Source organism: Fistularia commersonii, chromosome 5 (assembly GCF_037954325.1).
Source record: "Fistularia commersonii isolate RoL2024-O1a breed Wild chromosome 5, RoL_Fcom_v1.0, whole genome shotgun sequence".
NCBI classification, from domain to species: domain Eukaryota; kingdom Metazoa; phylum Chordata; class Actinopteri; order Syngnathiformes; family Fistulariidae; genus Fistularia; species Fistularia commersonii.
In genome coordinates this window covers 1772079-1790000 of record NC_141288.1, presented here as the reverse complement: position 1 = coordinate 1790000, position 17922 = coordinate 1772079, and the positions used below count along the sequence as shown (strand labels likewise).

At 50.6% G+C, this 17922-nt stretch overlaps 1 protein-coding gene across 10 annotated transcripts in view; it reads right to left on the bottom strand.

The window, feature by feature from the left end:
• Nucleotides 1-17922, bottom strand: part of magi2a (membrane associated guanylate kinase, WW and PDZ domain containing 2a) — a 144129-nt gene that overhangs the window by 27961 nt on the left and 98246 nt on the right. For all 10 annotated transcript variants that reach the window (XM_086146330.1, XM_086146321.1, XM_086146322.1 and 7 more), the window contains 4 exons: nucleotides 13667-13786; nucleotides 9045-9260; nucleotides 4497-4707; nucleotides 2751-2830 (listed from right to left, as the gene is read on the bottom strand). In XM_086146330.1, coding sequence (XP_086002456.1) covers nucleotides 2751-2830; nucleotides 4497-4707; nucleotides 9045-9260; nucleotides 13667-13786 — 627 coding nt within the window. The remainder of the gene's footprint in view (nucleotides 1-2750; nucleotides 2831-4496; nucleotides 4708-9044; nucleotides 9261-13666; nucleotides 13787-17922) is intronic.

Genomic DNA, 17922 nt, shown 5'->3' with positions numbered 1-17922 from the left:
CATACAAACACTTACACACACACACACACACACACACACACACACACACACACACACACATACCTTTTCCTGCTAATCAATAAGCGCATCAGCCGAGGTGGCCCCTCGCCGTGGAGCGCAGACTCAATGTCTCGCACAAACGATCTCGGTTGTTTACGCCTGTGGTAGCCGACTAGCTAAACGGCTGCCCGGTTGTTTAGTTGAAGGTGCGTTGCCATGGTTACAATCGTGCTATATCAGGAAGGACGTGACATTGACTGGTGCTAATCACAGAGCTAATCCATCAAGCACTAGCACAAGAGCTAATCGTGAAGCCGTTCAGCGTCTCATTCACGCGTCTGGACAATGTAGGGTCTCCAGTGAACCTCCTGCATGTGTTTGGACTGCGAGAGGAACCCGGAGAACCCTGAGGAACCTCACGGAGACACAGGGAGAACATGGAGACTCCACACCGAGAGGCCTCCCGAGGGAGTCCGACCGGGGACCTTCGTTTTGCGTGGGGTTGAAGCGCTAACCTCTAACAGAAGCGCGGCTTGGAAAGGCTTGTTAAGAAGTAAACCAGGAGTGGCGTCAGGGTTTAATGCCGCCGCGCACAGTGCAAATGTTTCCAGAGAGCGCCGGTTTCCGCCGCAGCTCACTCTATCCTGCCGGAGTCAAACACTCTCTGCAAATACCCCTGACCATTTACTTCATCCTGCGCAGCGGAGCAAATTGGCCCGGCAATCGCGGCTCTTCAGATGATCCAGTCGGCCGTCTCTTCACTTCTGGCAATCGGCTTGGCCGACGATTAGCCCGCTAACGGACGTGTTTGTTCGGAAAAACACATTTGGGGGCAAACTGGGACTCGGTGTACAGAGGTACGTCCCCTGGGTGGGGGCTCACAGCTCCACCGGGGGCTAAAAATACATTTCACGGTCATCTGTGGTCTGAGGAGGTGCGACCGGAGAAGAGCCGCATGATCTTTATTTAGATTCAGTGTCCAGAAAACCAAGATGGCGGCTCCATCCACAGGAGGCGGTTGACGAACCATCAAGCGTCAAGTCCCGAGCCTCCGACAGAAGGGAAGATAAACGTACTCAGGAGACGGCCTCCATCTGAAATGTCACGGGATTTAGAACGACTCCGCCTTCTCAAGGAAAACGCGTCGCCATGAACAACCTCCAGATTTGAAAAGGTGTCAGAACTCTGTCTGCTCCTGAAAGCAACTTCAACTCAATTCAACTTCACCAGTTAGCACAATTAGCCTGTGAGGCTAGCAGGCCACTGTCCCAGATGAGCGTTTCCACCTGGAAACAGGTGAAGTGCGACGCCCGATGCTGCCGCCGTGCTAGCTGGTTCCGTTGCGCAAACCTTTTTTTGCACCAGCAACCAGTTTGATGCGTGTGGACCGGTTGGGGGCGTTTGTCTGATGTTTGTTAAACGTTTGATAAACAATAAATAATGAATTGTTTTGAGGGTTTCGTAGCTTCATTAGCTAGCCGCTCACTGCAAATAACGCATAGCGCGGCGCGGAGCTTGTGTAACACCTGCTGCGATGAACACGTAACCGAGGTCATTTTCTTTTCAATGCAGCTTTCTCTTTGACGGGAGTCATCGTTTGCCCGCTTCCTCCCGAAAAAGCTCTCCGCTGACTTCTGTTTCTGGCTTGTTTTTTTTTTTCCAATGGCTAGCTTGTAGTAGCTGATGTTTGAAACGGCATGACAGAGTGAAGCGCGGCAGTCAGGCGAAGGCAGAAACCGCTTTTCAAGATAAGATCCGGAAAGGTCGAATCAAAAAACTATCATTTGGACCAAATTGCGGACCGGTACCAAACAGCTGGTGGTTTGGTACCACCGCGTTACGCAGCCAATCAGGTGCTTTCGGACAAACGGCGTTTCCCAGTAGCGAGGCGACCGGTACTGTCCGGAACCCGTAAATGTCCGCATCAAATATCACGTCAATCCAAATCTCGAGGTTCTGGATTCTGGTTCTTTCTGGAGGAACTGACCTGACGGGACGCCGAGGCTCCGGGTCGGGGTCGTCGACTTTTTCCGAAAAAGAAGGAAAACAAAAAACAGACCGGTGGCGGCGGACAACCGCAGTTTGACCCCTTACTGCACTTGACCGCCTGACTCTTGGAGCGCGCCAATTTTATTTATAGCGAAACTCTATCCTTGCGGTGATATTCACGTACACACAACACACACACACACACACATTCGGAGAATCCCTCCCCTAGCTTGACCCCCTCCGTCCCGAACTCCATCAGAAAAAAAAAAACAAAAAAACCTCCGTCGGTCGGGCAGGTAAAGAAAAGACGAATGCGTCCGCGGGAAGGACAGCAGAGGGCGAGAGAGACAGATGACGCACGGCGTTGCGCGGTCGTCCTCCACGCTCTCGCGCCGCCATTGACATTCATCCTTCTGCGCTCCCTTTGGGTGGGTGTTTGTTGTGGGCGGGTGGAGGACACACCGCCGCTCTCTCAGCCGAGCACAACGGCGCCTTTGTAACCGCCGGTCTCTCCGGACTCCGGCTTTGAGCGCGGCGATTTTCCGAGGGTGCTTCCTTTCCACGCGCACGCTCCAAAAAAACATATCCCGCCGATGTCCCTTCGCTGAACTCCAGCCTCAAGTGAGACCATCTCACTTTGGATCTCGCGGATCTTAACATCTCGTCGAAGCGCCGCCGCAGACGAAAAATCCATGAGCCACGGAGAGCGACAACTTGGCCGGGGTTGGAAGAAGCAGGAGAGCGGAGCGTCGTGGACTTACCATCCTCTTTGCATTCCTCCGGCGGCTTCGCCTTCTTGGCTAGTCTCGGGTCCAACCACGACGTTGTCTTGGTGTTGTGGCTGAGGAGCGATGGTGGAAAGAGATAGATAGATAGAGCGAGAGAGCGAGAGAGAGAGAGAAAGAGGGGTGTTATTGATGTGCGAGTAGCCTTGCTAAGCAGGGAGACGGAGGTCCTGGATTCTTAATTTTTGAATTCAGGGTCTCTGGTGTGCTGACGGGGCGAGCAGGAAGGGAGTCCGGGTTCGACAAAAAGGCAAATGAATGCTTCAGATTTGGGGGGGGGGGGGGGGGGACAAAGGGGGGAACCGGTACGTCAACGTCAGGCAAGTTCTTCTGTGTCTTCTGTGATACCGAAAGAACAAACGGGGCGGTGGACTCGGGTCGGACGGCCGGTTCAACAGTCGAAGGACTCCTTCAGAGCCCGAGCTGATGCTATTTTCAGACAAGAAGCCGATCCACCGCAGTTTGACCTCACATGTTGACGCAGAGACTCCGGCATCTGTATGACCCCTCTTGACCAACTCGAGTTGGGTTCGCGAGACGTTTCCGATGCCTTCAATTTAAAACAGAAAGTAGGACAGATGAAGAGGGCCGCGATTTTCCAAGTTCTTAACACGTAACTCCTCTGGTGAACAAGAGTGGTGGACCAGCAGGGGTGGAGTGGAGGTCGGACAAAGCCAAGTGTCCGCCTCGCAACAAAATGTGGAGTCAATTGTTGGATGTACCCCAGTTAAATAGTGAGCTGAGATGGCCTTGCACCTGTACAGGCAACATGTGGCTTGTTCCTGGGTGCAGGATGCTCGGCGCCTGGCGGGTTTATGATGCGTTCAGGCGTGCAGAGATCCAGGGAAATTAAGCTTAATGACCGAGATGATCTATCGATGCAATAAAGCCCTTTGCGATGCAGGGGACGGCTAATTCCCCGTCACGGCTTCATTAATGCCGATACACTGGGACACGTTACCGCCGACGACCATCCCATCGGCGCTGGGACTGAGCAATAGCGGCGTGATGGAGAATCACCTTTCCTGTAAACCTGCCATTAAGGTCTCCATCTCCTCAACCTCTCCATAGATGAAACCACCCAAGTAAACAGACAACAATGGGGAGAATTGTATTCACACAATATGGAGCCAAACGCTTAAATCGCCCTCGAGAGACATGAAAAATTAGTCAATAAAAAACTGATTAACCGGCTCATTGCGACTTACGGTAGAACATCGGCTTACGAATTCAATTTTTTCTTTGACTCGAACACAGAAATGTTGGCGAACCGTTTCAATGTTTCCAATTGAAATCCATGTAAACCCCATTGATCCGCTCTCCGGCTACAAAAACTGCACTCTTTTGAAACAAATTTGGAGGTGAATTAGTGGTAAATATACCGAAGGAATTAAAGATATCCTGAATTTTAGCTGTGTTTCTGGTGTAAAATAACACCTGAGTCGCCCCTTTAGCCACATTAGCCGTCTTTAGCTCATCTTAATGCTAATAATAATGCTAGCTAAGCACAAAAAGCGTTCTAACAGGAGAACACAACGACGAAGGATGTAGACAACGCAGAGTTTGACGTCCGCTTGCTGCTACGCTCCAACGCCATAACAAGGAAAGCTTTGTTTGCGTTCGCAATTTGATGGAAGGTGGATGTGTGAAGATCAGCTGAACCGGTGTGCTTGCTAACATGCTAACAACATCCTCCATCTGGGGCCAAAGGGTGGCACTTACTCGATAAAGTAGACCTCGCCCTTCTCCGTGTACGCCATCTCCCAGTTGTCGGGCAGCGGCCCTAGATCGCCGCTCTCCTCGGGTTTGGGTACGGCGGTCTTCGGCGACTGTGCGTCCTCCTTGAGCCCGTCGCCGAGGGCCTCCGCTGGGTTGCCGTGCAGCGCCGCGTCACTCGGGGCGTCGGCGCTCCGATCCTCATGTTCGCTCGACTCTGAGGAGGCCACAAACAAGAGGGTCGCGGGGTGAGCAAGGCGCCGCATGGGGGTGATGGGTGGAGGTTTAGGGGGGGCCAGGGAGAGGCGGGAGGCTGATGGAGGGGTCAGGCAGGGAAGAAGGGATATGTGGGGGGCAGCAGCTACCATGACCGGGGGGGCAAATAAGGAGGGCATTGAAAGGGGGGTTGTCGGGGTTGGTGAAGGTGTAGAGAGGGAGGACGAGAGCGAGCAGCCGGTGAAGGTGGGAGGTGACGGGGAGGGAAGGGGAGGTCACTGAGGCTGCTGTACTCTACTGATCCCCCTTCAGCCGCCTGGCTCCGCCCACACTGTCCATCTGCAGAGACAAAAGTCCTTCTGAGCTGTGAGCGGTGCCACGGCAACGGTCAACACAGACAACACTCAACATGGTCAACATGATCAACAGTCAACATGGAAAACACGGCCAACTGGCAACATGCTTAACCGTCAACATGGATAACATGGTCAATGGCCAACATGGTCAAGGCGCCAACTGGTCAATGGTCAACACAATCAACACTGAACATGGCTAACATGGTCAACACTCAACATGGCTAACATGGTCAACCGTCGACATGTTCAACTGTCAACATAATCAACAGTAAACATGGCTAAAATGGTCAACACTCAACATGGCTAACATGGTCAACAGTCAACATGGTCAACACTTAACATGGCTAACATGGTCAACAGTCAACATGGTCAACACTCAACATGGTCAACACTCAACATGGCTAAAATGATCAACAGTCAACATGGTCAACTGTCAACATGATCAACACTCAACATGGCTAACATGGTGAACACTCAACATGGCAAACATGGTCAACTGTCAACATGGTCAACATTCAACATGGCTAACATTGTCAACAGTCTACATGCTAAACCGTCAACCGGGCTAACATGCTCAACACGATATGGTCAATGGTCAACGCTCAGCATAGCCAACATGGTCAATGATCGACCATCAACATGGTCAATGGTTCAAATGTTCAACGCTCAACTGGGTTAACAGTCAACATGGCTAACATGGTCAACACTCAACATGGTCAACACTTAACATGGCTAACATGGTCAACAGTCAACATGGTCAACACTCAACATGGCTAAAATGGTCAACACTCAACATGGTCAACTGTCAACATGATCAACACTCAACATGGCTAACATGGTGAACACTCAACATGGCTAACATGGTCAACAGTCAACATGGTCAACTGTCAACATGGTCAACATTCAACATGGCTAACATTGTCAACAGTTTTTTGTCACATGCTAAACCGTCAACCGGGCTAACATGCTCAACACGATATGGTCAATGGTCAACGCTCAACATAGCCAACATGGTCAATGATCGACCATCAACATGGTCAATGGTTCAAATGGTCAACGCTCAACTGGGTTAACAGTCAACATGGCTAACATGGTCAACACTCAACATGGCTAACATGGTCAACACTCAACATGGTCAACTGTCAACATGGCTAACATGGTCAACAGTCAACATGGTCAACACTCAACATGGCTAAAATGGTCAACAGTCAACATGGTCAACTGTCAACATGATCAACACTCAACATGGCTAACATGGTGAACACTCAACATGGCTAACATGGTCAACACTCAACATGGCTAACATGGTCAACAGTCAACATGGCAAACATGGTCAACAGCCAACATGGCAAACATGGTCAACAGTCAACATGGTCAACTGTCAACATGGTCAACATTCAACATGGCTAACATTGTCAACAGTCTACATGCTAAACTGTCAACCGGGCTAACATGCTCAACACGATATGGTCAATGGTCAACGCTCAGCATAGCCAACACGGTCAATGATCGACCATCAACATGGTCAATGGTTCAAATGGTCAACGCTCAACTGGGTTAACAGTCAACATGGCTAACAAGGTCAACAGTCACCGTGGTCATTACCGGACACAGCAAACAGTCAGTGTGGTCAACATCCACATTTTAGCACTCGATTATTGAAAGAACATCTCACCGACTCTTAACTTATCTATCCGGTGATTTTAGATTTTCACTTGATAGATTTGCAGATTTTTCACAAATCATAATTATAAAGTAGCTCGATGAGAAAGCAGTTGCCCTTTGACCTTCACCCGTCCTCCTGCCATCACGAACCCGGCTGACGTTACACCGCTCGGCCCCAAACTCCTTCACATCCCAGTAAAAGCGTCCTCGTCCGACGAGTTCCCCGACAGAGACAGAAACGCCGGGTTTCCCTTCCCCCTCCTCTGACGAAGGTCCCTACCTTGTTCGAGCTCCTTGTGTTGGGAAAACCAAAACATCGTCCTTTTCAGCACCAAAAGCCTCATTTATCGACTCATTTTCCCGAAAGAAGACTAGCGTCCGCCGCCGCCCATTGCGTCCCGTCTAAAAAAGCGGTAGTCGCGGCTAGGAGCTTCCTTCGGAGGGGCCGTCCGGCCGGCAGCGAGGGGCTCCGAGGGTCCCCGGGGCCATAAAAGGCCGGCTTAGGGAGTCACAGGACCGGAGCGTGGCTCTGGATTTGGAATAACAAAAATCAAACTCATAAAGCTCCTTTTATGATCGTCCGCTCATGTGATCATGGGATGCATTCAAAGGAAGGTCTGTGTGCGCTCGGCGGCGTGCGCACGAGTGTGTGTGTGCGTGCATGTGTGTGTCGCAGCTGCCGGGGGGTTATCCTCTGCTTTCAATGTCTAATAATGGCTCGGCGGTGACCTTGATATTCAAGGGGTGACCTTGGGAAAGGGAAAATGATAGGAGTTCCAAGAAGGAAGTGACTTAAAAAGTTTGCAGGAAGTGACTTGAGACGGAGGGGAGTCACATCCCTTTCCTGGCCCCCTGGACCCTCCCGGCGCTGCTTAACTCAGCAGACGACCATCATACTTTTTGATGCTGATACTACGGTATGGCGTCCCAGCACAGGTGATGTAAGAGGTGTCAACTGCTCTGCCTTTTCCTGTTTTAGGAAATATACCATATGTCTGTCCAAAAGTATTCACTCACCCATTCAAATCATCAGAATCAGGTTTTCCAATCACTTCCATGCCCACGGGGGTTTAAAATCGAGCACCTCGGTATGCTGGTCAGTCGTACTATATAAGAGCATGGAAGTGTTTGGGAACGACAGCAACTCCGCCATGAAGTGGTAGGACATGTAAACCGACGGAGCGGGGTCAGCCAATGGATGCTGAGGAGCCTCGTGCCAAGAGGTCATCAAGTTTCTACAGACCTCCAGACTTCATGTGGTCTTCAGATGAGCTGAAGAACAGCGCGCAGAGAGCTTTATAGAATGCGTCAGATGGCGTGGCGTAAAGCACGCCGCCACTGGACTTTAGAGCAGTGGAGACACTTTCTCTGGAGTAACGAATCGCGCTGTTCCATCTGCCGATCTGATGGACGAGTCTGGGCTTGGCGGTCGCCAGGAGAACGGCACCTGTCTGACGGCATTGTGCCAAGCGTGAAGTTTGGTGGAGGGGGGATTATGGTGTGGGGTTACTCTTCAGGAGCTGGGCTTGGCCCCTTAGTTCCAGCGAAAGGAACTCTGAAAGCTTCAGCATACCGAGACATTTTGGACAATTCCATGTTTCCAGCTTGGTGTGAACATTCTGGAACTGGCCCCTTCCTTTTCCAACATGACTGTGCACCAGTGGACAAAACAGCTCCATAAAGACATGGATAACAGAGTCTGGTGTGGATGAACCGGACTGTCCGGCACAGAGTCCCGGCCTCAACCCGATAGAACACCAGCCTTCCCAGAAGCACTGAAGCTGTTCCAGCTGCAAAGGGTGGACCCACGTCACATTGAACCCTATGGATTAGGAATGGGACGTCACTTAAGTCAAGTCAGGTGAGCAAATACTTTCGGCCACATAGTGTACGTCACATACCGACGCATCACAGCCCCTTTTTCGTCATTTTGCGCTGAACGTGGAGCGCCCAAAGAAAAGCGGAGTTTGTGTTTTCCACATGTTTCTGCTTCTCCAGGTGTATCTGACAATGACCCCCCCTGGTTTGTTGGTATGTAACACTAAGGGAACTTTCAACACTCGCCTGGCGGTCAACACACTGCGAGTAAGGGTGCGTTGCCTTAGGATGGGCGACGCCGCCCCCACAAGAAATACCCCCAACTTATTGTCAACGCCGCAGCCCTTCCGTTCCACACCACATCCGTGAAACCAATGACAGGATGCTAACTCTTCCCTTCAGTGCGCGTCGAAGCAGCTCGCTACTAGCCGAGTAGCCAGGCAACCGCCCTTGTAGCCCGTCGCCGCCGCCCAATGACCATCCTCACGCTGGGGCTGACCTGGGGTCACGGCGACGCCGTTGCCGTTGACGACGGGCCTCTCCTCCTCCTCCTCCTCGGGGGGCTCGATGCCGGCCTTCTCCATGTTGCTGACCGACTTGTTCCGCCTCCTCTTGCCCTCGGAGCTGGCTCTGGCGCCCGGCAGCAGCTGGTCGCTTACATGGAGCAGGAGCGCGCTGGGCTCGGCGAGAGGCTTGGGCGTGCCGTAAAAGTTATCTGAAACACAGCCGGTCAAGAGTTAGCGCGCAATGGACGCGGCGCCGTCACAACAAACCGTCATCCCGGACGATGAAAAGGCGTAGTTGGTTTGTTTTCTACTGAAAACAAACAATGCAGTGCTATTAAAGGGGCCCATGTGACGCCTGAGTGCTTATTATCATGTTATTACCGCTTTAATACAGATCATGTCTAACATTAGCGATGTGATAAAATTACTCATTCATATAAAAGATTATGAATGCGTTATAGCCGCTAAACACACACAAATGACAGTCATTTTTAAATATTAAAACGCTAATAGCTTCTCGGCACTGTGCTCATTATGAAAGAGTTTGCACTAATTCTCAATAAATAATAAATACAGTCTATAATTTTATCATAAATTGTAATGATAAACTAAATCCAATTTGTACATTCTTGATGAAAATGATTTTAATGGTTATTAGACAATAACAACCTGTATGGGGCTTAAAACCATGGTAATAAATTGATAATAGAATTATGTAAATAGTACAGGTCATTCTCTATTAATACTTTAAAATCCCCCGCGTCACCACTGGGTCTCCCTGCGAAAGAAGCCCACGACTCTCTGGGCTTCTGGAAGAGGCCAACAGACAGGCTTCTGGGAAGAGAAGTTTCTCTGGCCTGTGACTTAGCGGCCTCATTCCAGTCGATCATCTACATCTCGGTTCGTCCGCCGGACACCCACCTCCACCCCCAGCCGCCATCACGGTTTGGAGGCGGGGCTTAACTCGGCTCGTAACCGTCAATCACGGGGCCTAATATAGACGCGTCCGACCAGTCAAACCCTCATCCACACCTGACTGCTTTTGGGGAAGATGGAGAACATGTAGAGAACTCAGATAGGAGAACACGGCTATTGATGATTTCCCCTTGGCGACCAGCCGGGATCAGAATTTTTCCCTGTGACGGGGCTACATCTGCTGCGCATTTGCTGCGCATTTGCTGCGCGGCGCGGCGCGCTGACGGAGCTCCACTGTGAGGGCATTTGAACGGGGACTCGAATGCGGCACAGGCTCCAGCAGCTAATGAAGAGCTCGCCGTTCATTAACCAACAATAGCAGGGCGCGGGGCGGTGGTGGTGGTGGTGGTGGTTGGGGGGCGCGACTGAAAAGGCAACTAAACAACTACACAAAGGGAGCCGCCAGCAGTATCAGGGGACGGCGCCGGCGCAACAAAAGCGCCGCGGCCCGACCGGTTGATCCGGACAAAACAACAACCTGGGAGAGATCTGGAGCACAAAGCAAATCATTATACAATCGGGGGCGCCGAGTGGCGGCGGGGGATCGGTGGGAGCTGATTGGCTACCAGGCAAACCCTCCAAACTGCATTCATAACCCATATAATTAACATTCACGAGTGTATATACGATGTATAAGTCACGTTTTTCATCTAACTCTGGTTGCATCCGCTAAACTTCCCCCCCGCTTCTCAGATATCTTGATTTTTTGGGGTCTCGTCTAATGAATAAATAAACGATTCTTTAATCGGAAAACCCGACCGCATCACATTTGAAGATGTTTGACCGGCACTCGGGACTCGACTCGTTGGGATTAATAATTGATGGCCGTTTTCTTCTGATATGAACGCGCCTGCGAGCTCTGTAGCGTCATGGGTAACGCCATGCCGTCTCGAGGCTGCAGCTTTTAAAGTCGTTGATGAACGCACAAACGGAGACGGGTGGAGCGCCGCCGCACTACGAGTCAGCTGACATCTGCTAACCCTTAGACACGGAGCCAAAGTCACGTCTCGAACTTTTCTGGTCGAGCTAACATAGAGGGAAGGCCACAGTTACCGTGATGCTAACTTTTGCATCACGTTGTCCGCAAGTAGACACTCCGATCCGGGGTGTACTCCAGGGCACGGAAGGGTCCGACTTCAAAACTCTTATTTTTATTGGATAATACGACTGCCTACATAAGTTGTAGTGAGGTCAAGAAGTAAACTTCCCTCCCTCTCACGAAATAGTCAGCTAGCTAATTTACGCAGAGCAAACCATTCGACGATCAGGGCGCCGAAAAGACAAAAAGATGACGAGTACCGTACATTTTGACAGGAATGGCCAGAGGAGTTCCCTAGGTCTTTAATAAGCGCCGCTAAAATGACATCGATGAAACAGTCAAATAGAAAGCGACGCTCCGAGACACGGCATGCCGCATTTGCTTCGAAATACCCGGTACGGGATGGCGGGCTGAAAGCATGCCAAGAGCTACAATGCAGAGTCTACAGCAACTCCGTGTACGGACCCGACAAAGCGACTGGACTTCAGCTCGCTTTGCTGATTCTTTACCAATAGTGAGGAACAGAAAGCCGTTCACAGACGGATGAATGAAGCTCAACCTCACCCACGTACCAACCAGACTGCAAAGCCATCAGCAAAAGCACGCAGCGCCCGAAGTCACATTAACGGTAAGAAGTATTTTATTTATTATCGGTCCACTCCAGTATAACAACATCATTAAAAAGAATAATTTAAGAGACTTATTGTAGTTTGATACTGTTGGTCTTACTTGAAAATTCATACACTGTTGTGTTCAGTGTTAAAAAATATTCTATCGCTCTCACAGAAATATATTTCAAAATAGGTGGCTTTCATAGCTCTCTCAGCGAAAAAGGTTCCCGACCACTGCGGTAGACGGACCTAGAAGACATACAATTGCACACCGCTATGTTTAAACAATGAAAGCTTGTATCAAACTAAGAGTTACACGATATACTTTCTTGAAAATATGCTGAAGAGGCAACAAAAGGGGCTTCCACCCAACCAAATCATCCCGTGAAGTTAAAGTGAGGCAGGGGGGTGGTAGGGTACCCCCGGACACCATTGGGAGTGGCCTTATCGGGAAGGAACAAGACTGGTGGACCGTCCAAAAAAGGTGCGGCGTTCTTTCGGAAAATTAGAAAGGCCAACCCAAGCTATGCCGGATGTCGGTTCAGGGAGGCAAACCAGTTCCAACATCAACCGATTCTTCATTCTGACCCAGATGAAGGTACAAGTACGAGTAGCGGTCAGAAGAAAGTGAAGAAGGTGAACTCAAGACAATACAATGAAAGTTAGATTGCGTTTGGTTCCAAGTAAACTTAAACGCCATCTCCAAACTAAACACCCTTCACTTCTAGATAAGAACACGGACTACTTTATTCATCCGCGTGGACAGACTGAGAAACAGGAAAGAAAAAAAAAGACCAATGAATAAGCTCTGAAAGCTAGCTACAAAGTTGCTGAACTTATAATGACATCCAAACAGCTACACGCCGTGGCAGAGACATTAATACTACCCGCCTGCAAACCGTCGTAGAAGAAATGCTCGGCCCTGGTGTTGTTAAAGAAATAGCCCGAGACTACAATTTCATTGTATTTCATTAAAAATGCTCTTGACATATTTACTGGTTGGGGAACATTGCTCTCATGCATCAACCTCTGACATCTCCAGTGCTTTACTGAGCGACTCCTAGTATTTCTGAGGAGACTCTTCGCCATGTTGGTGCGGCAGGTGCTCAAATATAACCCCGCCACCTTGGAGGCGTCCGAAAAGTTCCCTGTTCTTGGCGCCATGTTCGGAAGCTCCCCTCTTCCCCATCAGCTGATTCACCCGGCAGCCTCCGGTCGGCCCGTCTCCCTTCGCCATCTAATTGGCCGCTCAATTATTGAAATCCCGAAAAAGCTGAGTGATGGCCGAGTGGCATCGCAGACGGAACCCCCCTTCCCCTCCCCGCGGACGGCGTCCTCTGAAAGTGATGCACGGCTCAAATCACAGGAAGGATCTAACATTGCTTTTGGCAACCGACCGTTAAATTGGCCATCTGCAGTATCCCCCGTTTTTCTTTTTTGAGCGCGAGTCTTTTCCTGCTCAGACTGGAGTCGCGCGCAGGACAGGAGAGGAATGAGTCGCTATGTCTTATCTACGTGACGCCAGAGGTCCCCGAAGAGCTGGAGGAGGACCAGGGGCCGCGCTTTTGTTCTGTTTGCTGAGTGGCTTAAAACCCAAGCCTGGGGAACGTCTGACCACAGGGGAGAAGGGATAGAGAGGAGCTGTTTGTTTTGATTAGCCGGCTGAAGAGCCACGGCAGCGCGGGCTCAAGGGCTAAGAGCTAACATGAAGGTACCGCGCGCGCGCTCGCGCGCACGTACGTACGGGCGCGCGAGCGCGAGCGCTCCGGCTCCCCTGTCGATGTCCTTTGTGAGAGACCGTGCTCTCGTCTCCACAAAGCCGAGGCATTCTGCTCACGGACGGCTTGCGACGAGCCTGTATTCAAACGTCTGTCGAGGAAGGCGCCGCGTCTTTTTCAAAAGAAGTAAGAAAATAAAAGGGGGTTGAGGGGAAGAAGAGGAATAAACGCAGCCACACGCGTCGCCATGCATGACTTGACTAAATCCTCACCTTCATATGTTCCGCTTTCAAGCAGGGCTCCGCTTTTCTCCAATTCCATAAATCGGTCAACGGTCACAAAATTATAATCCACCCCGGGGACCTCTCCTTCCTTGGGCTGCCTGGTTGTGCCTGCAGGAGATAAGTGAGAGGAGAGAGACGAGCCGTTAAGAGTCGGAGGTGCTTTCGGCGAGGGTGACTTTTCGATATGGTTTGGGAACACGCCAGGGTCATTTGATGAGCAGGAGCGATCATATGTTCCCATCGTACCGTCCGTGGATACGGGAGCATACCGTCCGTTTTGGCTTTTCAATGGTCCTGGTATGCTCCCATCCGTTCCAAACCAGAACGAATGGTATGTTCCCGGTATGATGGGCACAGATCATCCTTTCTGGTCCTGGTATGTTCCTATCGGCTCAAAAATCCGAATGGACGGTATACTGGGAGCATACCGGGGGCCAAAACACAGCGAACCCAACTTGGCTTCAACCCTCCATCGGCCCCTTGATTCTCCACCCAACATGCCGACGGCTCACTCGCAGGCAAACAAGTGTCCTCGAGCCATTTCTGGAGCTCAGCGATGCAATTTAGACAACAGAAGAACAACTCAAGTGAGTATTTGAGGACATCCCTCCTGCCCCCACACAAGGGGAAATACCGTACCCCGTTTGGAAGCACCGAACCGGAGTCGCCTTCAGCCGCCATGTTCGGCACGTCTTTACCCAAACCAACGTGTTTCCAAGTGTTTATGGAGTTAAACTACTTCCTAAATACCTTCCCATCACTGCACGCTAATTAGCCTCGTTGAAACGCTTCCCGGCTGCGTTGACACGCCGGCGCTTTTACCCCCGAGGTGCTGAATGGGTTTTTCAGATGTGAGCGAGAGCTGTTCACGCTGGAAGAAGAGCCCGTAAAACACACTTGTTAGAAGCTCTTTGCGGATAAAGTATCCATCTGTGTGTTTTAAAGGTAGCGGTGGGGGGGTAGTACTCATTGCCTGCGGTGTGTGTGTGTGTGTGTGTGTGTGTGTGTGTGGGGGGGGTGGATTGAACAGCCCATCCCCCTCCTGCACCAGTCGGAAAAAAGTTTCTGTGCTGCACCGAAATGGACGAGGAAAATGCTGATTCTCAAATCTTTAATTAAGTAAATGAAATAATTAGCCAGAGACGAGGTTTCTATATCCCCAACCACCAGAACCGGTCCGCGGATCATTCGGTACCAGTCCACAAAGAAAAGCTTTCTTGGTACAAATGATGACGCATTCGTCTTTTCTTTATCTGCGCGATTAACGACTGATTTTATTTTTTCTGTTTCGGACGGAGGGGGTCAAGCTATGGAGGGGTTCTCCGAGTGTGTGTGCGCGAACGTGAATATCACCGCGAGGATAGAGTTTCTCTCGAAATAAAGTTGGCGCGCTCCAAGAAGTGGACAGTCAAGTGCACTAAAGGGGTCAAACTACGGTTGTCCGTCGCCACCGGTCTGTTTTTTGTGTTCCTTCTTTTTCGGAAGAACCAAAACATCGCGAGGTGGATTGACGTGATATTTGACGCTGACATTTCAGGGTTCCGGACAGCACCGGTCACCTCGCTAAGGGGAAACGCCGCTTCTTGGCCTGTTTGTTGATGTTCTTGAACTTTTGAACAAGTAGTTTGTCCAAAAGTACCTGATTGGCTGAGTGACGCAGGGGTCCCCAACCCCCGGTATCGGTCCGCAAAGAAAATCTTTCTTGGTTTTTTCCATTCGACCTTGCGGATCTTATTTTGAAAAATGTCACTTTCCGTCTTCGCCTTACCGCCGCACTTAACTCTGTCACGCCATTTCACACTTAGCTAGCCCTTGGAAAAGAAAACAGCCAGAAACAAAAGTCGCCGGAGAGCTTTTTTCGTGAGGAAACAAGGAAACGACAAGGACGCAGAGGCGTCGCAGAATTCCAGCAGAAAGAAAGCAGCATTTAAAAGAAAATATCTGATTCCTACCCAAGTTACGAGTTCAACAGGTGATACACAAGCTGCGCCAACGATGCATTGTTTGCGGTGAACAGCTAGCTAATGAAGCTATCAAATGCTAAAATCTTTACTTATTATTTAGTCGTTATTCTTTATTATAGTGCCAAATGATTGTAATTACCTAATATAAAGTGTATTATTTGAACCTCCGTGCCAGTAACCGGTCCACAGAAACATTTTCACGCATAAAACTGGTCCAAAAAAGGTTGTCCTCTATAGGACGCGTGAATGACGGAGTGAATGATCGCACATGTTTATCGGACATCTGAAGGAGGGGGTGAACTTGTCTGCGTCTTTACTTGACCCCATGATGAATCCGGGGCGAACCCCACTTCTCGATAGGCTCCGCAAACCCCCGGCGGCAAAAACAAAATGCCGGGCGAAAGAAAAGCTTTCGAGGATTGTGGCAAAGACCCTTTGAAAGAGTTAACACCGGCCGCGCTGAGAGAAAACAGGATTTAAACATCAAGCGCCCGGACGGAAGACTTCTTTGAAATATGTTTGCAGAACTTTTCGACCAAGAGGAGAAACGTCTTAAACCCAAAATCCCGCCGGACCGGGAGGGGTTTCAGGCGGCGATTACCATCGGCGTCTTAATCCCTCGCTGCCCTTCTCCATCGGACTCCGCCGATGGAGACACAACACGCCCCCGCCAAGAGATGCAAGAAAAATGCGAACAAAAAAAAAAAAAAAAAAAAGAACTTTTCTCACAGACACTTCTGAGCTGAAAACTCCAGAAAATATGTTTTCCATTTCCGGACGGCGTGAATCGAAGTAAGACCAGAAGAGATTAAAAAGGAAAGGAACTGCCGAGCATCCGCCGGTCCTCTTCAAAGCTGCGGGAACAGGAAACAGGACGGGCGCCACCGAGGAACGCCATACCGGCGTCTGATTGGTCACTTTCCCGCCTGAGGGTTCAGAGACATCAAACACAAGGAGATAAGAAGGTGCGTCACACATCAGAGGTTTCCGTCCCTTTCTAGGCGAACGCCACCAAGCTCGGCGGCGCCGTGGTTCGGAGTTCTTGATTGCGTCCGACGGAAGGCGAGGTAAGGGTCGCGCACCCGTCCGATTGGCCGACTGCGGCGCGAACCCGCGAATCCCGGGAAGGGACCTTCGATGTCGCGCTGCTATATTTAGCGGCGTCTTCCGGCGGCGGGGGAATTCTCTCAGATGACAGTTTTCTAAAAAGGCGGCAGTCGCAAAGACCCTCCCCGCCGCCCCCCTTTTCCGCCGGCGTTCAGCCCCTTCCTGTATGTGGGTCACGATCCTGCGCCGCAAATCAGCGATTTTTCAAACCCCGCCGTCACGGTTCCGTTTGACGGCGAAAGAAAAAGAGCTGCAGTCACCAGGTGAGTACTACGAGTTGGAGTTAAACGCCCGGCGTAACCGGATTCCATTCGCTCGGAGCTGATTTGCATGTCTTGATGCCGGCGGGAGCAGAAGCTGTGCAGAAGTATGCGAAGTACATGCCAAAGAGGAACGCGGGAAAAACACGGAAAATAACAGCATCTCCATCCCATATTTACCAGCTCCCAGCACAAACATCTCTGACAAGTAAACAGGGTGAACGTCCTCATGTGGTTTGCCGTGACGTACTTTACTTTTCCTAGCCGGCGAAAATAAACCAATCTAGGATGGAGAAGTAATCTCATTAACGGACTCAGGTTCAAACGAACTACAGCGGGCGAGGCGAGCAAAAAAAAATAAAAAATAGAAAACCACAACAAATTCAAAGGACACAAATTACTTGAGGGGATGTTCACTTGTCGTGAAAGGTCATTGTGCTCCCGCTGAAGTACTTCACCTTCTGTCCTCCCACAAACCCAGCGGCTCCTTCAGAAGGACCCTTCAAAACCAACATACTGATAAAAAGGCACCGACAACAAAGGTGGCAGAGTCGGCCAAACTCTGTGAACTCGCCTCAAGGTCGCGGCGTCACAACTTCTACAGAAGTGACGCCACTCTCCCCGCGGCCGAGTGCAAAACGGACGGGTCGGATCGGGATCGCGGCGATCGGGGGAATCTGCTCGAGACCATCGTCCGAAATCCCGGAGCACATATTGTGATATCGTACGGGTCATTAGCGGAGATACGTACCGTCAACTCCTGCGGCGCCCAATGGCGTCGGCGCCAAAATAGGATATTAGAGATTCCCACAGTGTACTACGTCGAGATCTCCATCCAGATCGTTTTGATTTGCAGACGACTCTACCTTCACATGGAAACAGCCGGGAGCACCACAAGTAGCTTATCATCCCA